Below are 18,768 nucleotides of genomic sequence, written 5' to 3'. Positions count from 1 at the left end.
TCTATGGGGTATTGTCAAGAGGAAGATGAGAGACACCAGACCCAACAATGCAGATGAGCTGAAGGCCGCTATCAAAGCAACCTGGGCTTCCATTACACCTGAGCAGTGCCACAGGCTGATTGCCTCCATGCCACGCCGCACTGATGCAGTAATTCATGCAAAAGGATCCCCAACCAAGTATTGAGTACATAGAAATGAACATACTTTTCAGAAGCCTGACATTTCTGTTTAAAATATACTTTTTTTATTGATCTTATGAAGTATTCTAATTTGAGATAGTGAATTTATGGGGTTTTTTTTATTGATGGGTACTTCAGTCTGTGTGCATTGAATTTATTTAATACACAAGTTCCACAATTTGAGTTGAATTACTGAAATAAATGAACTTTTCCACGACATTCTAATTTATTGAGATGCACCTGTACTTCAGTAGTGATTTTCTGATTTTGCCTTTCAGAGTATGAAATGCATTATGGCTTTGGACAGCTTTTCTGGTACAGAATGCATTAAAGTGTAACTGTATTTTGTCATGCATTTGGTGTCACATAATTCATTCAGTCCACATAATTTGTTACGCATGGCAACCCATACAAAAAAGCTCAGCAGTAACCTCTCACTCCCATGAAGCACTGCAAATGATTTGAGTCTCCCTTTACTCTCAAACTGTGCAAGTATTTGTCTAAAATATATTGTGTTTAATCAGTCACTACAATCAGTAGTTTTATATTGTACTTTATATTGTACTAAAAATTGATTACATATTTTACAATGCTTCATGGGATGAGTTATTCATTCACGAATTTAATTTTGAGTTTGGGTTGCTCCTGTGCAATTGGTTTGTGCGTTTGTTTATTATTTATTTGTTTATTTATTTGTTGTTTGTTCACTCTTAAAAGAATTTAAGAGCACTTCTACGTTTGTCTCTTTTACAATTTTCAATTTTTAATGTAATGTAATTTAATTTTTTTTTTTTTTTTTATTCAAATCAACGTTAATAGTCATTCATTTTGGTGTGGTTCAATTTCCATTTTATTGTTTTGTAGATAAATGTAAGATCCCTAAACCCCATCCCAAACCTCAACATAACCATTTTAAAATGGATGTTAAAAGAATAAAACATAATGGTCAGAAATGTGTAGGAAAATGACCATTTTTGTAAAATTTTAACATTAAAACGATATTTTGAGCCGCTAATCCTACACCTACCCCTAAACCTACCCATAACCATTTCTTAAAACTCTGTACTGTTATAAATAAAAGAACAACAGTCAAACATACCTAATCACAATCATTTATTTAATTGCGAAAATGTCAAAAGTGGTACCAAAAGTAGTTCAAATGATGATGAGTTCCAGTCGCTGTCCTCTCTGGTGGTTATAGTTTTTTATAGGGTACAGAGCAGAATTTAACTTATTAATCCATGAAAATATGATGAATCCGGCTTCTCTCCGTGAAGGCACGCACTCATTTCAAAATGTTGCAGCACAAGTCACGAACAGAAATGTTATTTTCATATTAAGTAGATAAGTAAACTGCTTTCAATAAATTCGACTAAAAATATGTATTGATATGACAATTGAATACAACAGATTTAAAACATTAATGCCATGATTTTAATATTAATACATGGGAATTCATATACATTCACACTTTACGTTACAAGATTTATGTTTTATTGCTGTTAATACGTAAGTATTTTTACGTTTTAGTGCTATAAATATGTCAATGTTGTATGTTTCTGTGTGTATGAAAACGTAAGTAAATGCACGTGTGGTAGAACCACACTTTACGTAAAAATACACACATATTCTCATGAGATCACGTTGAATTGAGAACTAGGCTACTTCTGGAGCTAAAAAGTAAATAAATAAAAAAATGATATTTTTAAGTTGATGATTTTCTCATGAATATTAAAGAGGACCTATTATGCCCCTTTTACAAGATGTAATATAAGTCTCTAGTGTCCCCAGAATGTGTCTGTGAAGTTTCAGCTCAAAATTCTCCACAGATCATTTATTATAGCTTGTCAGATGTGCCCCTATTTGGGTATGAGCAAAAACACGCCATTTTTGTGTGTCCCTTTAAATGCAAATGAGCTGCTGCTCCCCGCCCCCTTTCCTGAAGAGGGCGGAGCTTTAACAGCTCGTGCTTCGGTTGCTCAACAACAACAAAACTGGAGAATCTCACACAGCCAAAATGAGGATTGTCAGTAACGGTGTTCAGCCTTACATTGTTCAAACCGGAGTCGACACTGATGGAGAGACTCAGGAAGAAGTTACAACTTTTAGAATGAAACTGGACGTTTCTGAATGGTTACTGGATAAATTTATGAGCTGTGGAGTTGATTCAACTCATCGACTAGCATGTGCCGTCATGTTAATCTTTAGTGCAAATCCAGTGTTGAATTGACCCTTGTTTGTGAAGCAGTCCGGCGTAAAATGATGGCATGTCAACAACACTCTACTACAACAACTCTTCCTCTTCTCTAAAGCAGCCCAACATGGCCTCACCTCCTTTGTTGTGTGTTCCCGGGTGCAGGGTTTATGCAAATTTAATGGTTGGTGATGTCACTAACCCATGAAAAAGCTCGTTGTAGTCCCTACGAGTCATTTGTTGTAGTCCTTAAACAGCAAATTCATTAAAAAATATATTGCATTGAACTTTGAGCGTCGTAACTTTGCAGATGTTGTTTATGATCAAACAGCAACATTACACAATAACTAAAGTTAAAAAGTGAAATCATAATCAACCACCCCGTTAAAAAGCCTCTAGATGTGGTTGCACAATCCCCTATCCTAATGATTTAAATAACTTTTGTATTGTAAGGTGTTTTATTGCAGCTGTAATAAAAGCACGATGTCAATCACAACAATACTTTGATGCTTTATTTTCTAGAAAGTAATTAGCACACAGAAAGATTTTAAATCTGTTTCCCTCAGCAAGCAAAACAGCATATGGCATTGTGCTCGGCATAGACATCAATCAAAGTCTTGTAATCGCCCACTGGCAGTGGACTAAACATGTGAGAGCTTTCACATATACAGCACGCAGTCTGCTCTATACTTCTCCTGAAGTGTAGATTGATACATCCTGCTATAGGGTTACAGTGGATGGTTTATCTTTAAGCTCTAGACTTCCACCAAATTGTATATTTGTTAGAGGTGGAATCTACTGAACGCTGAAAACCTTTGACGGCCGAAGCTCTTCTAGTCTAAACTCGTATGACACACACACATGCACAGAGTCTTCGCTGTGGACCAGGCAAAACAGATGGCTGAATACACAGGCCAACATTCCTAGTCCCTATTTTCCAGGTGGGAAAGTTTCCTTTCTGTTGCCAGTACAGGGAAAACTAATAAAGATACAGTAATTCTGGATTATAACTTAAAGAAAGCACTAATTTATGTTCCAGAAGGAGGATTTCCCTTTATAATATTCTTAAAGACATATTTATTTCTTAGTATATTTCACAGATTGCTTAGTTTGTTTGTGTATATGTATATATATATATATATATATATATATATATATATATATATATATATATATATATATATATATATATATATATATATATATATATATATATATATATATATATATAAGCTAGGTATTAAATAATGCCTATAAATCAAAATTATGGACATACGAAAAACTGTCCACTTTTTCTTACATTTGTTTATAATTCTCTTTTATAAGTTGGATAAAAGCATATCATAATTATGATATAGAAATTGGTCATAATATGATACAAGGTCATAATTATGAGATGAAGAGTGAAAAAAAGGCATAAAAAAATATGTTTATGAGATAAAAAAATCAAAATTATGACAGTTGAAATTGACATAAACAGTCAATTATGAAATAAAATTGAAATTGACAAAGTTAAAATTATGAGATATTATGTACCTATAAATCAAAATTTTGAGATACTAAGTCATAATTATGAATAAAAAATAAAATAAAAAAAATCCACTTTTTCTTATATTTGTTTATAAGTTATCCTATTTTGTAAAAGATCAACTAAATACACACACACACACACACACACATATACAGTATATATATATATATATATATATATATATATATATATATATATATATATTATGTTTTATGAGCCAGTAAATTAAATACTTTTTAACTTTTTGGAAAGAACCACAACAACAGATTACATAACAGGCTGTAGTTTTCTGCTTGTTGTTGAGTTTTTTTTTAATTGCACTTTGGATATACTGCAATATAAATGGTATTGAAGAATCTCTACCGCTCAACAGATTTCCGTTGCGTGGCACATACATCATACCGCCCAGCCGTAGTCGCAAGTAACAAAGCAAATGTTTAGTGAGTTGTAGCCAGATTAGCATTAGCCACACAAGGTATTTTCCAGAAACTCCCACCAGATGTAGGAGGAAAGCCTGTGAAATTCAAGCTCAGGTTTATATGTTCACATCCTGGTGTTTTAAAGACCATAGGAGGACACTTAATAGATCTACACCGAATTCAAACCTTTGTTCCTGAACGTACCATAGCGACCCAATCACTGGCCTTTATTTTAACTTTATAGTGTGCATGCTGTGTATACGATCTTATAAACTCGTGTGCTGATTTGTAGATCCTTTGCATTAGTCTTAAGTGTCGTTTTGAACTGACCTTTAAGTGCTGTGGGGTCATGAGGTCAGCCCTTGTTAGAGTTTGGAAGAATGTAAAAAACCTGGGAGCGTAGAGTGGACACTTCAAAGAGCGAAGATGAGCTGATGTTGTGGTTAAGAGTCTTGACTAGAACCCAAAGGTCACGGGTTGGAAGACCCATAAACTGGCAAGTTTAAATGTCACCTCTGTAACCTGAAGGAAAAGCACTTAACAACTAGCAGGCTGCTCACAGCGGACTAACAATGCAGTTGGTTGATTGTGTGTTCCCCAGGTAAGCGAGGCACATGCACCCGGTCATCGACGTGATGGAAAAGAAAACGTGATTCATCAGACCAGGCCACCTTCTTCCATTGCTCCGTGGTCCAGTTCTGATGCTCATGTGTCCACTGTTGGCTCTTTCAGCAGTGGACAGGGATCAGCATGGGCACCCTGACTGGTCTGCCGCTATGCAGCCCCATACGCAACAAACTGATGCACTGTGTATTCTGACACCTTTCTATCAGAACCAGCATTAACTTCTTGAGCAATTTGAGCTTCAGTAGCTCGTCTGTTGGATCAGACCACACGGGCCAGCCTTCGCTCCCCACGTGCATCAATGATCTTGGCCACCCATGACCCTGTCGCCGGTTCACCACTGTTCCTTCCTTGGAGCACTTTGATAGATACTGACCACTGCAGACCGGGAACACCCCACAAGAGCTGCAGTTTTGGAGATGCTCTGACCCAGTCGTCTAGCCATCATAATTTGGCCCTTGTCAAACTCGCTCAAATCCTTACGTTTGCCCATTTTTCCTGCTTCTGACACATCAACTTTGAGGACAAAATGTTCACTTGCTGCCTAATATATCCCACTCACTAACAGGTGCTGTTATGAAGAAGAGATGATCAGTGTTATTCACTTCACCTATCAGTGCTCATAATGTTATGCCTTGTTATGCCATACATTCTAACAATAATTCTAAACATCTCAGCAACCACATATCAGTGCCATGGGAACCATCTAGAACACTTCAAATTTTATTTACACTTTGTTTCTCTCGTTCTTAATCTCACAATTTTGTTGCATCAGACTCTAAATGCTCTCTGTGGCAATTTTAATATCTGGCTGTACTTTCTGTAATAAACTTTTAATGTGTTTTAAAGGCTGTTAGCGCACTGAGAATGTGATGACTGTGCTTCTGAAGTATTAGATTGCATGATTTTTATTTAAGCATTTTTATGAAGTTGGCAAAATCTTTAGAGAGAATGCAGAACAGCTCAAAATGTCACATGAAAAGAGATTCGTAAAAGAATGGGGTGACTATTCTCATGCTATCGACTGAGTCTTCTGTATATACATCTTCTATATATAATATACATTTATTTATTTACTTTAATTAGTGTTTTGAATTGATTCTTTTAAACAGATGGTGTGAACAGATTCACAGAAAATAATTAAACTTACTAACTCTAACCAAAATTATTGACAGACAGAGAGCCTGTCTGATTGGCTTGTTTCCACTGACTCTGTTTACAGAGTGTACTGTCACAGGCACAGGTGTGAGATCACATGACGCACATTTCACTGATATCTGTCAGGTAGTATGTGTGGTATTCCAAAACAAGTTACTTACAGCACCTTTATATCAGAAACACTAGTAAAACATCTCTGTCTTAAAGTCATATGTGTGGCTAGAACCTGGTCTATTTGATTCAGCCCTACTAGCAACAGGAAGTGTGTCCATCATTGAAATGAGCAGGTCTGGCCAAGTTACTTTTATTAACATAATTACAGGCCTGGACTCAAAGGATCTCATTAAAGGGTTCTCAAATTATGCACATGCAAAAAAAAAAAAAAAGCATGTATTTTATGCCTTAACTTGTAGCACAAAGCTTATCATTGAACTGCTCAGTGAAAATAAATGGCTTTGCAATTAGTTTGGAAGTGGCGCTCGCACAGTAGAGACAGGAAGTCCCTCTCGTTGCGGTGGTGGAGGTGTCTTATATCTCTTTTGAATCACACTGAGGTCCTGCAGTCAAGTTTTCCTCTCTGACATTGCACACGCTCAGACATCTGAGACATGTGGAGGCTGCACGGACATCCAGAACGAGATTCAGATGAGTGTTCCCACGCTGCGGAGGAGACTTAGACTCTGGCCCCATTCCACCATCCACAAATTACACAGCTCCCATGTCCAGATATGAAGTCATCCCAGCTCAAGAGTGCAGACGGGAAAGGCAGATTTTACTAATATGCTCAAAGACAAAAAAAGACTATATTTTTTAGGAATCTGGCAGAGTGTCTTAGAAAAAGAAAAAAATGAATTTATGATTCAGCAATAAGGGTATCAATAGTGATGAGCGATGGACCTCATAGTCCTGTAAGATAGTGGCAATAAATTTAGTTCAATAACTGGTGCAGACTTTAAAGGTGCCCTAGAATTAAAAATTGAATTTATATTGGCATAGTTAAATAACAAGAGTTCAGTACATGGAAATGACATACAGTGAGTCTCAAACTCCATTGTTTCCTCCTTCTTATATAAATCTCATTTGTTTAAAAGACCTCCGAAGAACAGGCGAATCTCAACATAACACCGACTGTTACGTAACAGTCGGGATCATTAATATGTACGCCCCCAATATTTGCATATGCCAGCCCATGTTCAAAGCATTAGACAAGGGCAGCCAGTATTAACGTCTGGATCTGTGCACAGCTGAATCATCAGACTAGGTAAGCAAGCAAGGACAACAGCGAAAAATGGCAGATGGAGCGATAATAACTGACATGATCCATGATATCATGATATTTTTAGTGATATTTGTAAATTGTCTTTCTAAATGTTTCGTTAGCATGTTGCTAATGTACTGTTAAATGTGGTTAAACACCTGCAGTCTTTATAATTCATAAACACAACTTAATTCTTTATAAATCTCTCCAACAGTGTAGCATTAGCCGTTAGCCACGGATCACAGCCTCAAACTCATTCAGAATCAAATGTAAACATCCAAATAAATACAATACTCGCATAATCCGACGCATGCATGCAGTATGCATGACAAACACTTTGTAAAGATCCATTTTGAGGGTTATATTATCTATGTAAACTTTGTTTATGCACTGTTTAAGGCAAGCGCGAGCTCCGTGGGTGGGGAGCGCGAGCATTTAAAGGGGCCGCAGCATGAATCGGCGCAATTCTAATGATGCCCCAAAATAGGCAGTTAAAAAATGAATTAAAAAAAAAATAATCTATGGGGTATTTTGAGCTGAAACTTCACAGACACATTCAGGGGACACCTTAGACTTATATTACATTAAAAAACATTCGATGGCACCTTTAAATCGGCTTTGATTCAATACATGCATTGAATATACAGTATTATATCAATATTTTATTACAGACAAGTCACTTTACCTCTCACATAATGCATTTTTATTAGTTTCTTTTTTAGTTTATTTATTTATTTTCAGTTTCAGTTTTAGTTATTTATTAGTTAAATTAAATGAATAGAATGTTTCCCTTGAAACAACATACTACAACTTTAAATTGAAAACAAAATAAATGTAAAATATAGTAGTATCTCAATGATACTAAAATAACACTCTAAAGAATTGATGGTGCTTCGAAAGGGTTTTCCAGAAACCTTTCTGCCTTTTCTAGTATTGTATTGTCATTTTAATTTTTTATGATATGTTTTGTGTCTTTGCTTTTTCAGAGACAGCACCAGACTCACCAGGCAGGCTTTCTTGCCAAGACAAGCATCCATTAGTGCAGAAACATGTGGTCAGGACACCTGACTGTCAGCTGTTTGGTTTTGGCCACCCTGATGACTCTGAATCAAGCCGGCCTTGTAAAGAAGATGATCAGGCACCGACGGGAAGCTCTGACAATTCCCGGCATGCACAACGTTACCCTTCCGAACTCTTCCCGACCGGTAGTTTTCAACCATGTTTACAACATCAAAGTTCCAGGCAGCTCTCTGTGCTCAGAGGATCTGGAGTCTTCTGGTGGTTTGGTTCTTGAGGAGAAGGTTGCACCATCTGTCTCAAAAGTAACAGACCACACATTGGACAGCAGTAATCAGATCGTCTTCACTCATCGCATCAACATTCCCAAGCAGGCCTGTGCCTGTACAGATGGACTGCCGGATCTGAAGGAACTGCTGAGTCGATTGGAGACGTTGGAGAGCGAGTTGTCCACACTCAGACAGCAATGCGGCACAGAATCCACCTGCTGCAGCGCACAGGTCTCAGGTACACAGGACAGAGAGTTTCACTTCTTTACTGAGGGTCAAACGTTTCACAGTGTTAAAGGATTAGTTCACTTTAGAATGAAAATTTCCTGATAATTTACTCACCCCAATGTCATCCAAGATGTTTGTCTTTCTTTCTTCAGTAAAAATGAAATTAAGGTTTTTGAGGAAAACATTTTTCTCCATATAGTGGACTTCACTGGGGTTCAACGGGTTGAAGGTCCAAATGTCAGTTTCAGTGCAGCTTCAAAGAGCTCTACATGATCCCAGACGAGGAATAAGAGTCATATCTAGCGAAACGATCGGTCATTTTCAAAAAAAAAAAAATTATAATAAAAATGATATACTTTTTAACCACAAATACTTAAATCTTAAAATAATTGATTGTGTGTGTGTTTATTTTTTATTGCTCAGAGACAGAATATAATTTATTAAATTAAAAAATAATATTAAAAATAAAAATTTCACCCTAGAGACAATAAAGCATGAAGAAAAATGTTTATTTATCCTTCCTCAGAAACAGAATTAATTTATATCATAAATAAAAATAATCAGTGCTGTAATCTATAAAGCCGCTGCCTAATGCTAATGTCTTCATGTGACAATCCTGTAACACTTAAACTGTTTGCAATGTACTTTGGCAAACCTGTACAACTTGTAAATAGGAAGTTATAATGCTTGTAAAGTCTATTAATGTTTTTATGCATCTTCCTTAGCAAATGCTATTTGATTATCTTGGCAAATGTGATATTTCCTCAATGGAAAATTGTATGTAGCCTATTCCTGTAGCTCAACCAGTACAGCATGGTGCCAGCAACGCTAAGGCCATGGGTTCTATTCACAGGGAATGCATTAACTTATAAAATGTATAACTTTTGGATACAAGCACAAATGTAAATACACATATCTCCTGATTCTTTAGGTGTTGTAGGAACGAAGCCCTACTGCAGCGGCCATGGAAACTACAGCACGGAATCCTGCGGCTGCATTTGTGACCCCGGATGGAATGGCCCCAACTGTACCATTCCCGACTGTCCCGGGGACTGCAGCGACCAGGGCCGCTGCGTTAACGGAAAGTGCCAGTGTTTTGAAGGCTTCACGGGTGAGGACTGCAGCTTGAAAACCTGTCTGGTTGACTGCGGTGAGAACGGTCGTTGCGTCGATGGAGTGTGTGTTTGCAATGAAGGCTTCTCTGGGGAAGATTGCATGGAGTCAGATTGCCTCAACAACTGTTTGGGACGCGGCCGCTGCGTTGATAGTGAGTGCGTCTGCGTTGAACCCTGGACCGGCTTCGACTGCTCCGAGCTCATCTGCCCGAATGATTGCTACGACCGCGGACGATGCGACAACGGGACCTGTTACTGTGACAAAGGCTTCACCGGGGAGGACTGCGGGGCGCTCGTTTGTCTGAACGACTGCTCGGGACGAGGCTTCTGCATCGATGGCCGCTGCATATGCAACGCCGGCTACTCCAGCGAGGACTGTTCCAGCTTGACCTGTCCGAACGACTGCAACGAAAGGGGACGCTGCTCTAACGGAGTGTGCATTTGCGACATGGGCTTCCACGGAGAGGACTGCGGGAAGCTCTCGTGCCCGAACAACTGTAACAACCGAGGTCGCTGCATTGACGGCCGTTGCGAATGCGACGTCGGCTTCCAAGGCCACGATTGCTCAGAGCTCAGATGCCCCAATAACTGCAATAATCGGGGGCGTTGTGTTAACGGGCAGTGCGTTTGCGAAGAAGGTTTCAGCGGCGAGGACTGCAGCATCAAAACCTGCCCGTCGGACTGTTACGGCCGAGGTCAGTGCGTGGACGGGAAGTGCGTTTGCTTTGCAGACTTCACCGGCGAAGACTGCAGTGAATTGAGCTGCCCGAACAACTGCCTGAACCGCGGACGCTGCGTCGCAGGGCAGTGCGTTTGCGACGAAGGCTTCACCGGAGAGGACTGCGGTCAAAAGAAATGTCCCAATGACTGTCTCAGCCGAGGACGCTGCGTGGAGGGCCGATGTGTTTGCCAGGAGGGTTTTGAAGGCCAGGACTGCTCCGTTCCCACCTGCCCAGGAAACTGCAACAACCGCGGGCGCTGCGTCAACGGAAAATGTGTGTGCGACGAGGGATTCGTTGGAGATGCCTGTAGGGAAAGAAGCTGTCCGAACGAATGCAATGGAGCAGGCCAGTGTGTGGACGGGCGCTGCGTTTGTGATGAAGGCTACATTGGCGAGGATTGCTCAGAAGGTAATTGTTATAAGAGCAGGTATTAGGGATGCACCAATATGAACATTTTGGACTATACCGATAACCAATATTTCTCTATATTTGAAAGCTGATAACCGATATATTGGTCCATTAATCAAAGCCAAAATTTGTATATTATTTTTGAGATCCTGATTACTATTAATGCGTTATTTATCGGCTTTATATATCGGACAAATTTTCTTATCAGGCCGATAACAATAACATTAAAAATGAGCACATATCGGCCAATACCGTGCATCGTGCATCCCTAGCAGATATTCTATTATAGTTTTTATTTTGCATTCTTTTTCATTTTTATATTTTTTCATTTTAAAATTTAATTACATTATCGTCACGGACAAATGGTAGTACGAAGATGTTTTGCAGCTGGAGCGAACTTTTCCTGAGAGTTTCCTGAGAGCGAGCTGTTTCGAACCAATGTTGCCAAGTCCGCGGTTTTCCCGCAGTATTGGGCTACTTGCTACTTGAAATTGGGCGGGTTGTTTTTCATGTCCGCATTTTAAAGCGACCCCAAATAACATGAAATTTAGCTACAAATTTTACCAGGGGAACCCCTCCAAAAATGTCATTGGCTAGTTTTGAGTAGCAATTGGTGGGTTTTGTTGTGAAAACCTGGCAACCCTGTTTCGAAATCCCTAAAAAAAACTCCAAACGGACTTTGGCCAAACTTTTTGGCCTGATTTTGTTCGAAATTGTAACATTAGTTAATTCTTCGATTTCATTTGAACTATATTGGGGTCTTTAGTCATTATCAGGGTTATTATAGTTAACTAAAATTAAATCTAAAACATTAAAAAAATGTTTCTTGAAATAAAATAAATTTTAACTGTAATAAAATAAAATATAAAATAACTTTTTTATTTAAACTAGTTGCTAAGCCATCATTTCCCATTTTTCTTTTTTTTTTTTTTCACAATATTACTGATTTACTGTTTTTTTGATCAATTAAATCCTGCCTTGGTGAGCATAGAAGACTTCTTTCAAAAACATTAAGAAATCTTTTTTTTTTTTTTTTAAGAGTGCAAAACTTACAACATAGGGTGAACACAAAACATAACAAAACAAAACACAAAAAACAACAATAAAACAGCAGTGAAAGTAACAGCAATGAAAAATAAGCAGAAATGACAGATGGGTAATAGTAGAAGCATGTAAATAGTAATTGCATGTATAATAATAATGATAATATTTTGTCATGACGACAACAGTAATATCAGTGATAATAATAACAGTAATAATTACAATAATGATACTAAAGATGGTGATGGTAAGTTGTGTTGATTAAGAAATTAAGAAATCTTACTTACTTCAAACTTTTGAACGGTAGTGTATAATGAAAAATAGCACTTCTGAACCTATACAAAACATTTGTGACACACAGGCCATAATGTGAAATGATATTTGCTGGAAAATTTAATTCAAAAAGTGTTGAATCCTATTAGGCTTGAAGGTGATGGTCACATGAGACCCAATTGTGTTTTAGGCCATGTTAGATTTGAGTAGTGTGGCATGATTTACAGTGTCAAGAATTAGGGTGGAGGGAAGATTTTCTGCAAACAACAATTTAAATTAAATATACATACCTCTTCCTAACATCTCTCTGAAGTCATGTGTGTTTGGAACAATATGTGGGCAGGAATAAATAACAAAATGAAGGTCAAACTGCATACTGTACATAACACATGATTTTTAGATCCAACTTATTGCACAGAAGAGTGCTGAATATGCTAGATTTTTATACTTTGACAGCAAACTCGTTTCTTGACTAATACCATATGTATGCCTGTGAAATCCATTAGATTTATATAGAGGAACATTAGTTGTGGAGGTCAAAAAAACTGCCATTAATAAGAAACAAAAGATAATTTGCTCAGTGTAGCTTAATTGAAACCTCTCCATAGTTTGATTGGATGTTTCCCAGTCACCACAGTGGAGACATGGACAATTTTCCTACCACTTGGCATTAAAGGTTGTTCAGTCTCTCAACATCTGTGACATAAATGAGCCTTAATATCTTTCCCAGTCTCACCACCGGAAGACCTGACCATCACAGATGTGACCACGGAGAAGTTGAACCTCACATGGAAGAACGAGATGCTGGTGACGGAGTTTTTAGTCACGTACATCCCGACGTCACCAGGCGGCCTGCAGTTAGACTTCAGAGTGCCTGGAGATCGGACGTCTGCTACCGTCTCTGAGCTGGAGCCTGGAATTGAGTACCTGATCAATGTTTATGCCGTCCTCAACAACAAGAGGAGCGTTCCAGTCAGTGCCAGAGTGGCCACACGTACGTCCACACACCCTGGTCAACATTACACACACATGCAATCACTACACAAACCTGGACACTTTGTGCTAAAAATATATATATTTATTTACATATATTTAGAATGTGCCTAGATAGGTAATATGCTGCCTCCGCAGAAGAAATCAATGCTTACTTCATCATTGCAACGTTAGCCCCGCCCACTGGCATATTAGTGAGTTGACGAGGAGAAAAGAGCGATACAGGACTAAAAATATAAATCCTAATGCTATGAATATGGTCATTTATTTTCAACAATGTAAATGTCTCAGTTGAGCTTTATTTATGTGTATTCTGTACATTTCACTGTGGATTCTTTGGTAAATCAATCACATTTCGGCGCAGGCTTTGCAAACAGACTTTTATGATATGGACTCGACAGTAATGCAACAACATGTAAGTAACTGTGTTGATTCTAATGATCTGATCTGATATTAATGATTCATGTACAGTCAGATGTTCTTTGTCTGTGTGTCAGTAAATCAAACCAGTGACTAAACAGTCAACTTCACGTTGTTTCTCTTTGTAGGATGAAAATAATCTGTTAATTAAATGGTGATTAATTATATATAGAAAGCGATCAAAGAACGCTCCCTTTACAATCGCTGGAGCTGTCAATCAAACAGCACGAGTTTATCAGTGACTGAGTTCTGGACTCGCACCAAAACTCACGTTTTGTTCAATGAATCTCTTAGTTACATCGCGTTTGCACTGTTAGTTATGATGAAAGCATTCGTTAGTGTGCAGAAATTGAGTTGCAATGACAAGATCACTGCTTTCATGCGCTCAACAACATGTCTGTGATCGGCTACAATGTTCATCACTGCAACCTTTCATGCCACGATCTAAATATAATGCCATAGATCTAAATGTAATGCTATAATCAACACTTCATGGTTAGTTATTGCTATACATTTGCACAGGTGAACCTCTTAAATCCAGGCACTGAACATTGCTAATAAACTTTAATGAACGTCATAATACTCTGCTAAGAAACCTGTGCTCTTTCCCTACAGATCTACCACAGCCTGAGGGCCTGAAGTTTAAATCCATCTCTGATACGTCTGTGGAGGTTTTGTGGGACCAGCTGAACTTTCCATTCGACGGCTGGGAGCTCATCTTTCGTAACACGGTTGGAAACTATTGGAAACTATGTTGAAGGCTATTTTCTAGGCAAAACATTTAAGAATTCAGATTCATACACTACTAAACTTTGACATTACATTTTTATATATTTATTTATTTAATTGGCAGTTCGGACTACAAAAAACGAAAAGAATTTGAGTCAGAAAACACACCCAAAATGGATATATTTTGATGCCTTATTAGGTAAAGGTATTTAGGTCAGTTTCATTATAAAAACATCTTCCCAGGACATGAACAAATTTTGGAGCCACATTCTATAAAGCAAAGTGCAAGAAAAGTGTTGAAATATCTTAGATGCTAAAAACATGAAACATTTTTATAATTTTAATAACCTACAGTAAAACTAACAGTAAAAATGTATCTCTTTACCAGCTGGAAGAACATAACATGTCAACCTTTAGGTCAACAGATTTACTGCGGTAAGGTGTTCACACAGCAGCTTATTCCTAGGTCCCAGGGTTATATGGTCATGTGGCTTGTTTCAGAGGCTCTCTCTCTTTCTTGTATTTAAAACAGAGTAATGGCCAAGTTAATCACTGTTCATTAGTAATGATGTGAAGGGGCATTTTCTCCATTTGAGTCAGAGCTAAAGGCGGCCATGAGCTCATACACACATTTAAAGAGCCATTAAAAAGGACCATCCTTGAACCATAAAGTCTCCATTAAGACTCACTTTAATGGTGCTCCAGAAATACCAGATGTTTGAACTTGGTCTTCAATTTCAGTTCTGTTGTTTCATGCCACCAGCATTTAGGAAACTAACAGCTTTTAAATGCATGACACATTTATCATGACTGCCAATAATTGGGGTATAAATATAGACAGAAATCACAGTTGGGCTTTTAGTACATGTCTAGCTTTGAGGCCATCAAGTTCACTGGTTTTCAACATTGTTAAATCCAAGGCCCTACAATGCCAACAACAAAATTAGAAGAACCCATTACTTTTTTTTTACTCACAATATCTTCTACAGTATCTACCTGAGAGGCGAAATTGCATGACATAAAATCTCATACTTCATCGTATTGTCGGAATTTTTTCATGTGCTTCAAAAAATGATTAAAGAAATAGAATATTTCTTTATGCTTTAAGCTTTTTTTTTTGGCCTGATAAGATTTTTCTTCATTATTATTTTTTAGGATTATAATTTTGTATTATTATTTTTAAATAAATGAATAAATTAGTTAGTTAGTTAGTTAGTTAAAGGGTTAGTTCACCCAAAAATGAAAATTCTGTCATTTATTACTTACCCTCTTGCCGTTCCACACCCGTCAGACATTCATTAATCTTCGAAACACAAATTAAGATATTTTAGTTGAAATCCGATGGCTCAGTGAAGCCTCCATAGGGAGTAATGACATTTCCTCTCTCAAGATCCATAAAGGTACTAAAAACATATTTAAATCAGTTCATGTGAGTACAGTGGTTCAATATTAATATTATAAAGCGACGAGAATATTTTTGGAGCGCCAAAAAACCCCAAATAACGACTTTTATAGTGATGGCCGATTTCAAAACACTGCTTCATGAAGCATCGGAGCACAAATGAATCAGTGTATCGAATTATGATTCAGATCGTGTGTCAAACTGCCAACGGCTGAAATCACGTGACTTTGGCGCTCCGAACAGCAGATTCGATACACTGATTCATTATGTTCCGATGCTTCCTGAAGCAGTGTTTTGAAATCGGCCATCACTATAAAAGTCGTTATTTTGTCGCTTTATAATATTAATACTGAGCCACTGTACTCACATGAACTGATTTAAATATGTTTTTAGTACATTAATGGATCTTGAGAGAGGAAATGTCATTGCTCCATATGGAGGCCTCACTGAGCCATCGGATTTCAACTAAAATATCTTAATTTGTGTTCCGAAGATTAAGAAGGTCTTACGGGTGTGGAACGGCATGAGGGTGAGTAATAAATGACAGAATTTTCATTTTTGGGTGAGCTAACCCTTTAAATTATTTATTTATTTATTTATTTCACCCTTCAAAATTATACTACCTAATTTATCCAGGTTGTTGAGGGGTTGAATTAAAACAAAAAAACATTTTTAGTTGGTTTGCCTTATTTTAATTCTTGTTTTGTCTTATTTTCAATCATTTTAAGTTTTCTTTAAGCCCCTTAGAAGATTTCTGAGGCCCCCACTGATCTGGATTGTAGCATTTCCTAAATATATTACAGACCAAATGAAGCTAAACGCATGTTCTTCTGTCTTCTCCATAACAGAAGGAAGAAAACGGGAAGATCGTGAACAATCTGACACCTTCCGAGACCAACTTTGAGCAACCAGGACTCGGGCCGGGACAGGAATATGAAGTCACTTTGTCCGTCATAAAGAACAACACCAGAGGACCCGAAACAAGCTCCACTGTAGTTACAAGTAACGTACATTCTCACCTTCAGACCTCTTGTTTATTGTCTGTTTAATGATCCCATTTCAGTTTCGCAGTTAATGTTGAAGGCGTCGCTTTTGATCCATGCCGTAATTGACCGGAGAACTTGGCTTAATCTACATCTGGGAAACGGCTCTAAAGTGTCGGAGGTCGAAGGTGAAACTAGCTCAGCAGTAAAGAATTTGAAGGCCTGCTGTTTGGAAAGGCCAAGAAGAATAGGGGCCATCATTTAACCTCTTGAAACATCCGCGTGGGCTGGCCAGCAGAGCTTTAATAGCCCAATTCAGTGCTCAACTGTGAGAAATTTGGAAGATCCATGTGCCTGGCTTGACATTTACAGCCTTTGCACACATGCGATCCACAATAACAGCCAATAAGGCCCCTGCTTTCTGACAGTAGTTAGGGAATTTCCCCATTTTACTGCCTGTAAAAGTGCTCCGATTTCTAAATCTGGAGATATCTATCATATCCATTTGGGGTGAAATGTGCTTCTCACTGCACATTTACTTCATGAAAGTATTTGTAGACATTGACAAGTTTATAGTTTAGTTTATTAATTTGAATAAACCCTTAACCTGACATATTAAACTGTAGTATGCCGGTTGTCCTGCAGCATTTGAAATCTAGATATAAATGATTCCTCAAAAAGTGTATATATACTGTAGGGTGAATTCAGGTTGGGAAGCTTTTTCCAACTCATCTCAATGGCAAAAAGTGTATATAATGTAATGCTATGCTAGCTAAATTCTGATGGAAAAAATGGATGCTGCGTTAATCTCATCAAATATTTTTAACACGTTAAACTGAACAAAATAATTGCACGCGTTAACACGTTAATTTTGACAACCCTAGTATAGACTTGTTGATGGATCCCTCCTTTTGCTGTAGGAATCGATTCTCCAGGACAGATTGATGTTAGCGATGTGACAGACAGGTCAGCAGTGATCTCCTGGTCCAGGCCCGTGGCTCAGATTGATGGGTTCAGGGTGTCGTATGGGCCAAGCACAGACCCGTTAGTCCATCGTGACGTCGACCTCTCGGCCAAAGACACGCAGTACAGCCTGGAAGACCTGAAACCCGACACTGAATACAGAGTGTCTCTCAGTTCTAGAAGGGGAGATGTGACCAGCGAGCCCATCTTTGAAAGCTTCACCACAGGTATGAGCACTCTACCAACTGTTAGAGTTGTTCTGTTTGTCACAAAGATGGCCACCTAATTCAGCTAAACCAATGTTTTAATGATGCTGTGTGTCCCAGGCTTGGATGCCCCCAGTGACCTTAAAGCTGTTGATCATACTGACAACAGCATCACATTGGAATGGAAAAACAGCCGCTCATCCATTGACGGATACCGTATCAAGTACGGCCCAATCGCAGGAGGTGCTCATGGTGAAGACATGTTCCCTAGAAAAGAAGGAGACACGACATGGGCCACAATTACAGGTAAAAACGATACTGCTGTTACTGAAAACTGCATTTTATTAACTAGTTGCATTGCAAAAAAAAAAAAATGTTTTGGTATTTTTCCAGTGCAAATATCTAAACATTCATAATTCAAGATACATTTACTTGAGGAGGAAAATAACTGAAGATATTAACTCTTGTTTTCTAAAAAATAATTAGCGAGTTTATACTTACTCCACCTGCCAATGGAGTAAGAAAAATAAAATTGGATAACAAAATTGTCTCTTACCCCATTGGCAGATATTTTGTCTTGTTTTAAGCATAAACTCAATTTGATCAGTTTGTCAGAAAATGAGTTAGGGCCAGATT

The 18,768-nt window shown here is 38.0% G+C and overlaps 1 protein-coding gene across 1 annotated transcript in view; it reads left to right on the top strand.

The window, feature by feature from the left end:
- Positions 1-18,768, top strand: part of tnca (tenascin Ca) — a 63,929-nt gene that overhangs the window by 9,203 nt on the left and 35,958 nt on the right. Inside the window, 7 exon segments of the mRNA XM_048188040.1 lie at positions 8,350-8,887; positions 9,809-11,122; positions 13,167-13,430; positions 14,465-14,580; positions 16,829-16,982; positions 17,884-18,153; positions 18,253-18,438. Of these exon segments, the coding sequence (XP_048043997.1) occupies positions 8,413-8,887; positions 9,809-11,122; positions 13,167-13,430; positions 14,465-14,580; positions 16,829-16,982; positions 17,884-18,153; positions 18,253-18,438 (2,779 nt within the window). The 5' untranslated portion in view covers positions 8,350-8,412.

The sequence above is a fragment of the Megalobrama amblycephala genome, linkage group LG4 (assembly GCF_018812025.1).
Source record: "Megalobrama amblycephala isolate DHTTF-2021 linkage group LG4, ASM1881202v1, whole genome shotgun sequence".
In the NCBI taxonomy this organism is placed as follows: domain Eukaryota; kingdom Metazoa; phylum Chordata; class Actinopteri; order Cypriniformes; family Xenocyprididae; genus Megalobrama; species Megalobrama amblycephala.
Note: the sequence above shows the minus strand (reverse complement) of the source record. Positions and strands in the feature narration are given on the sequence as shown.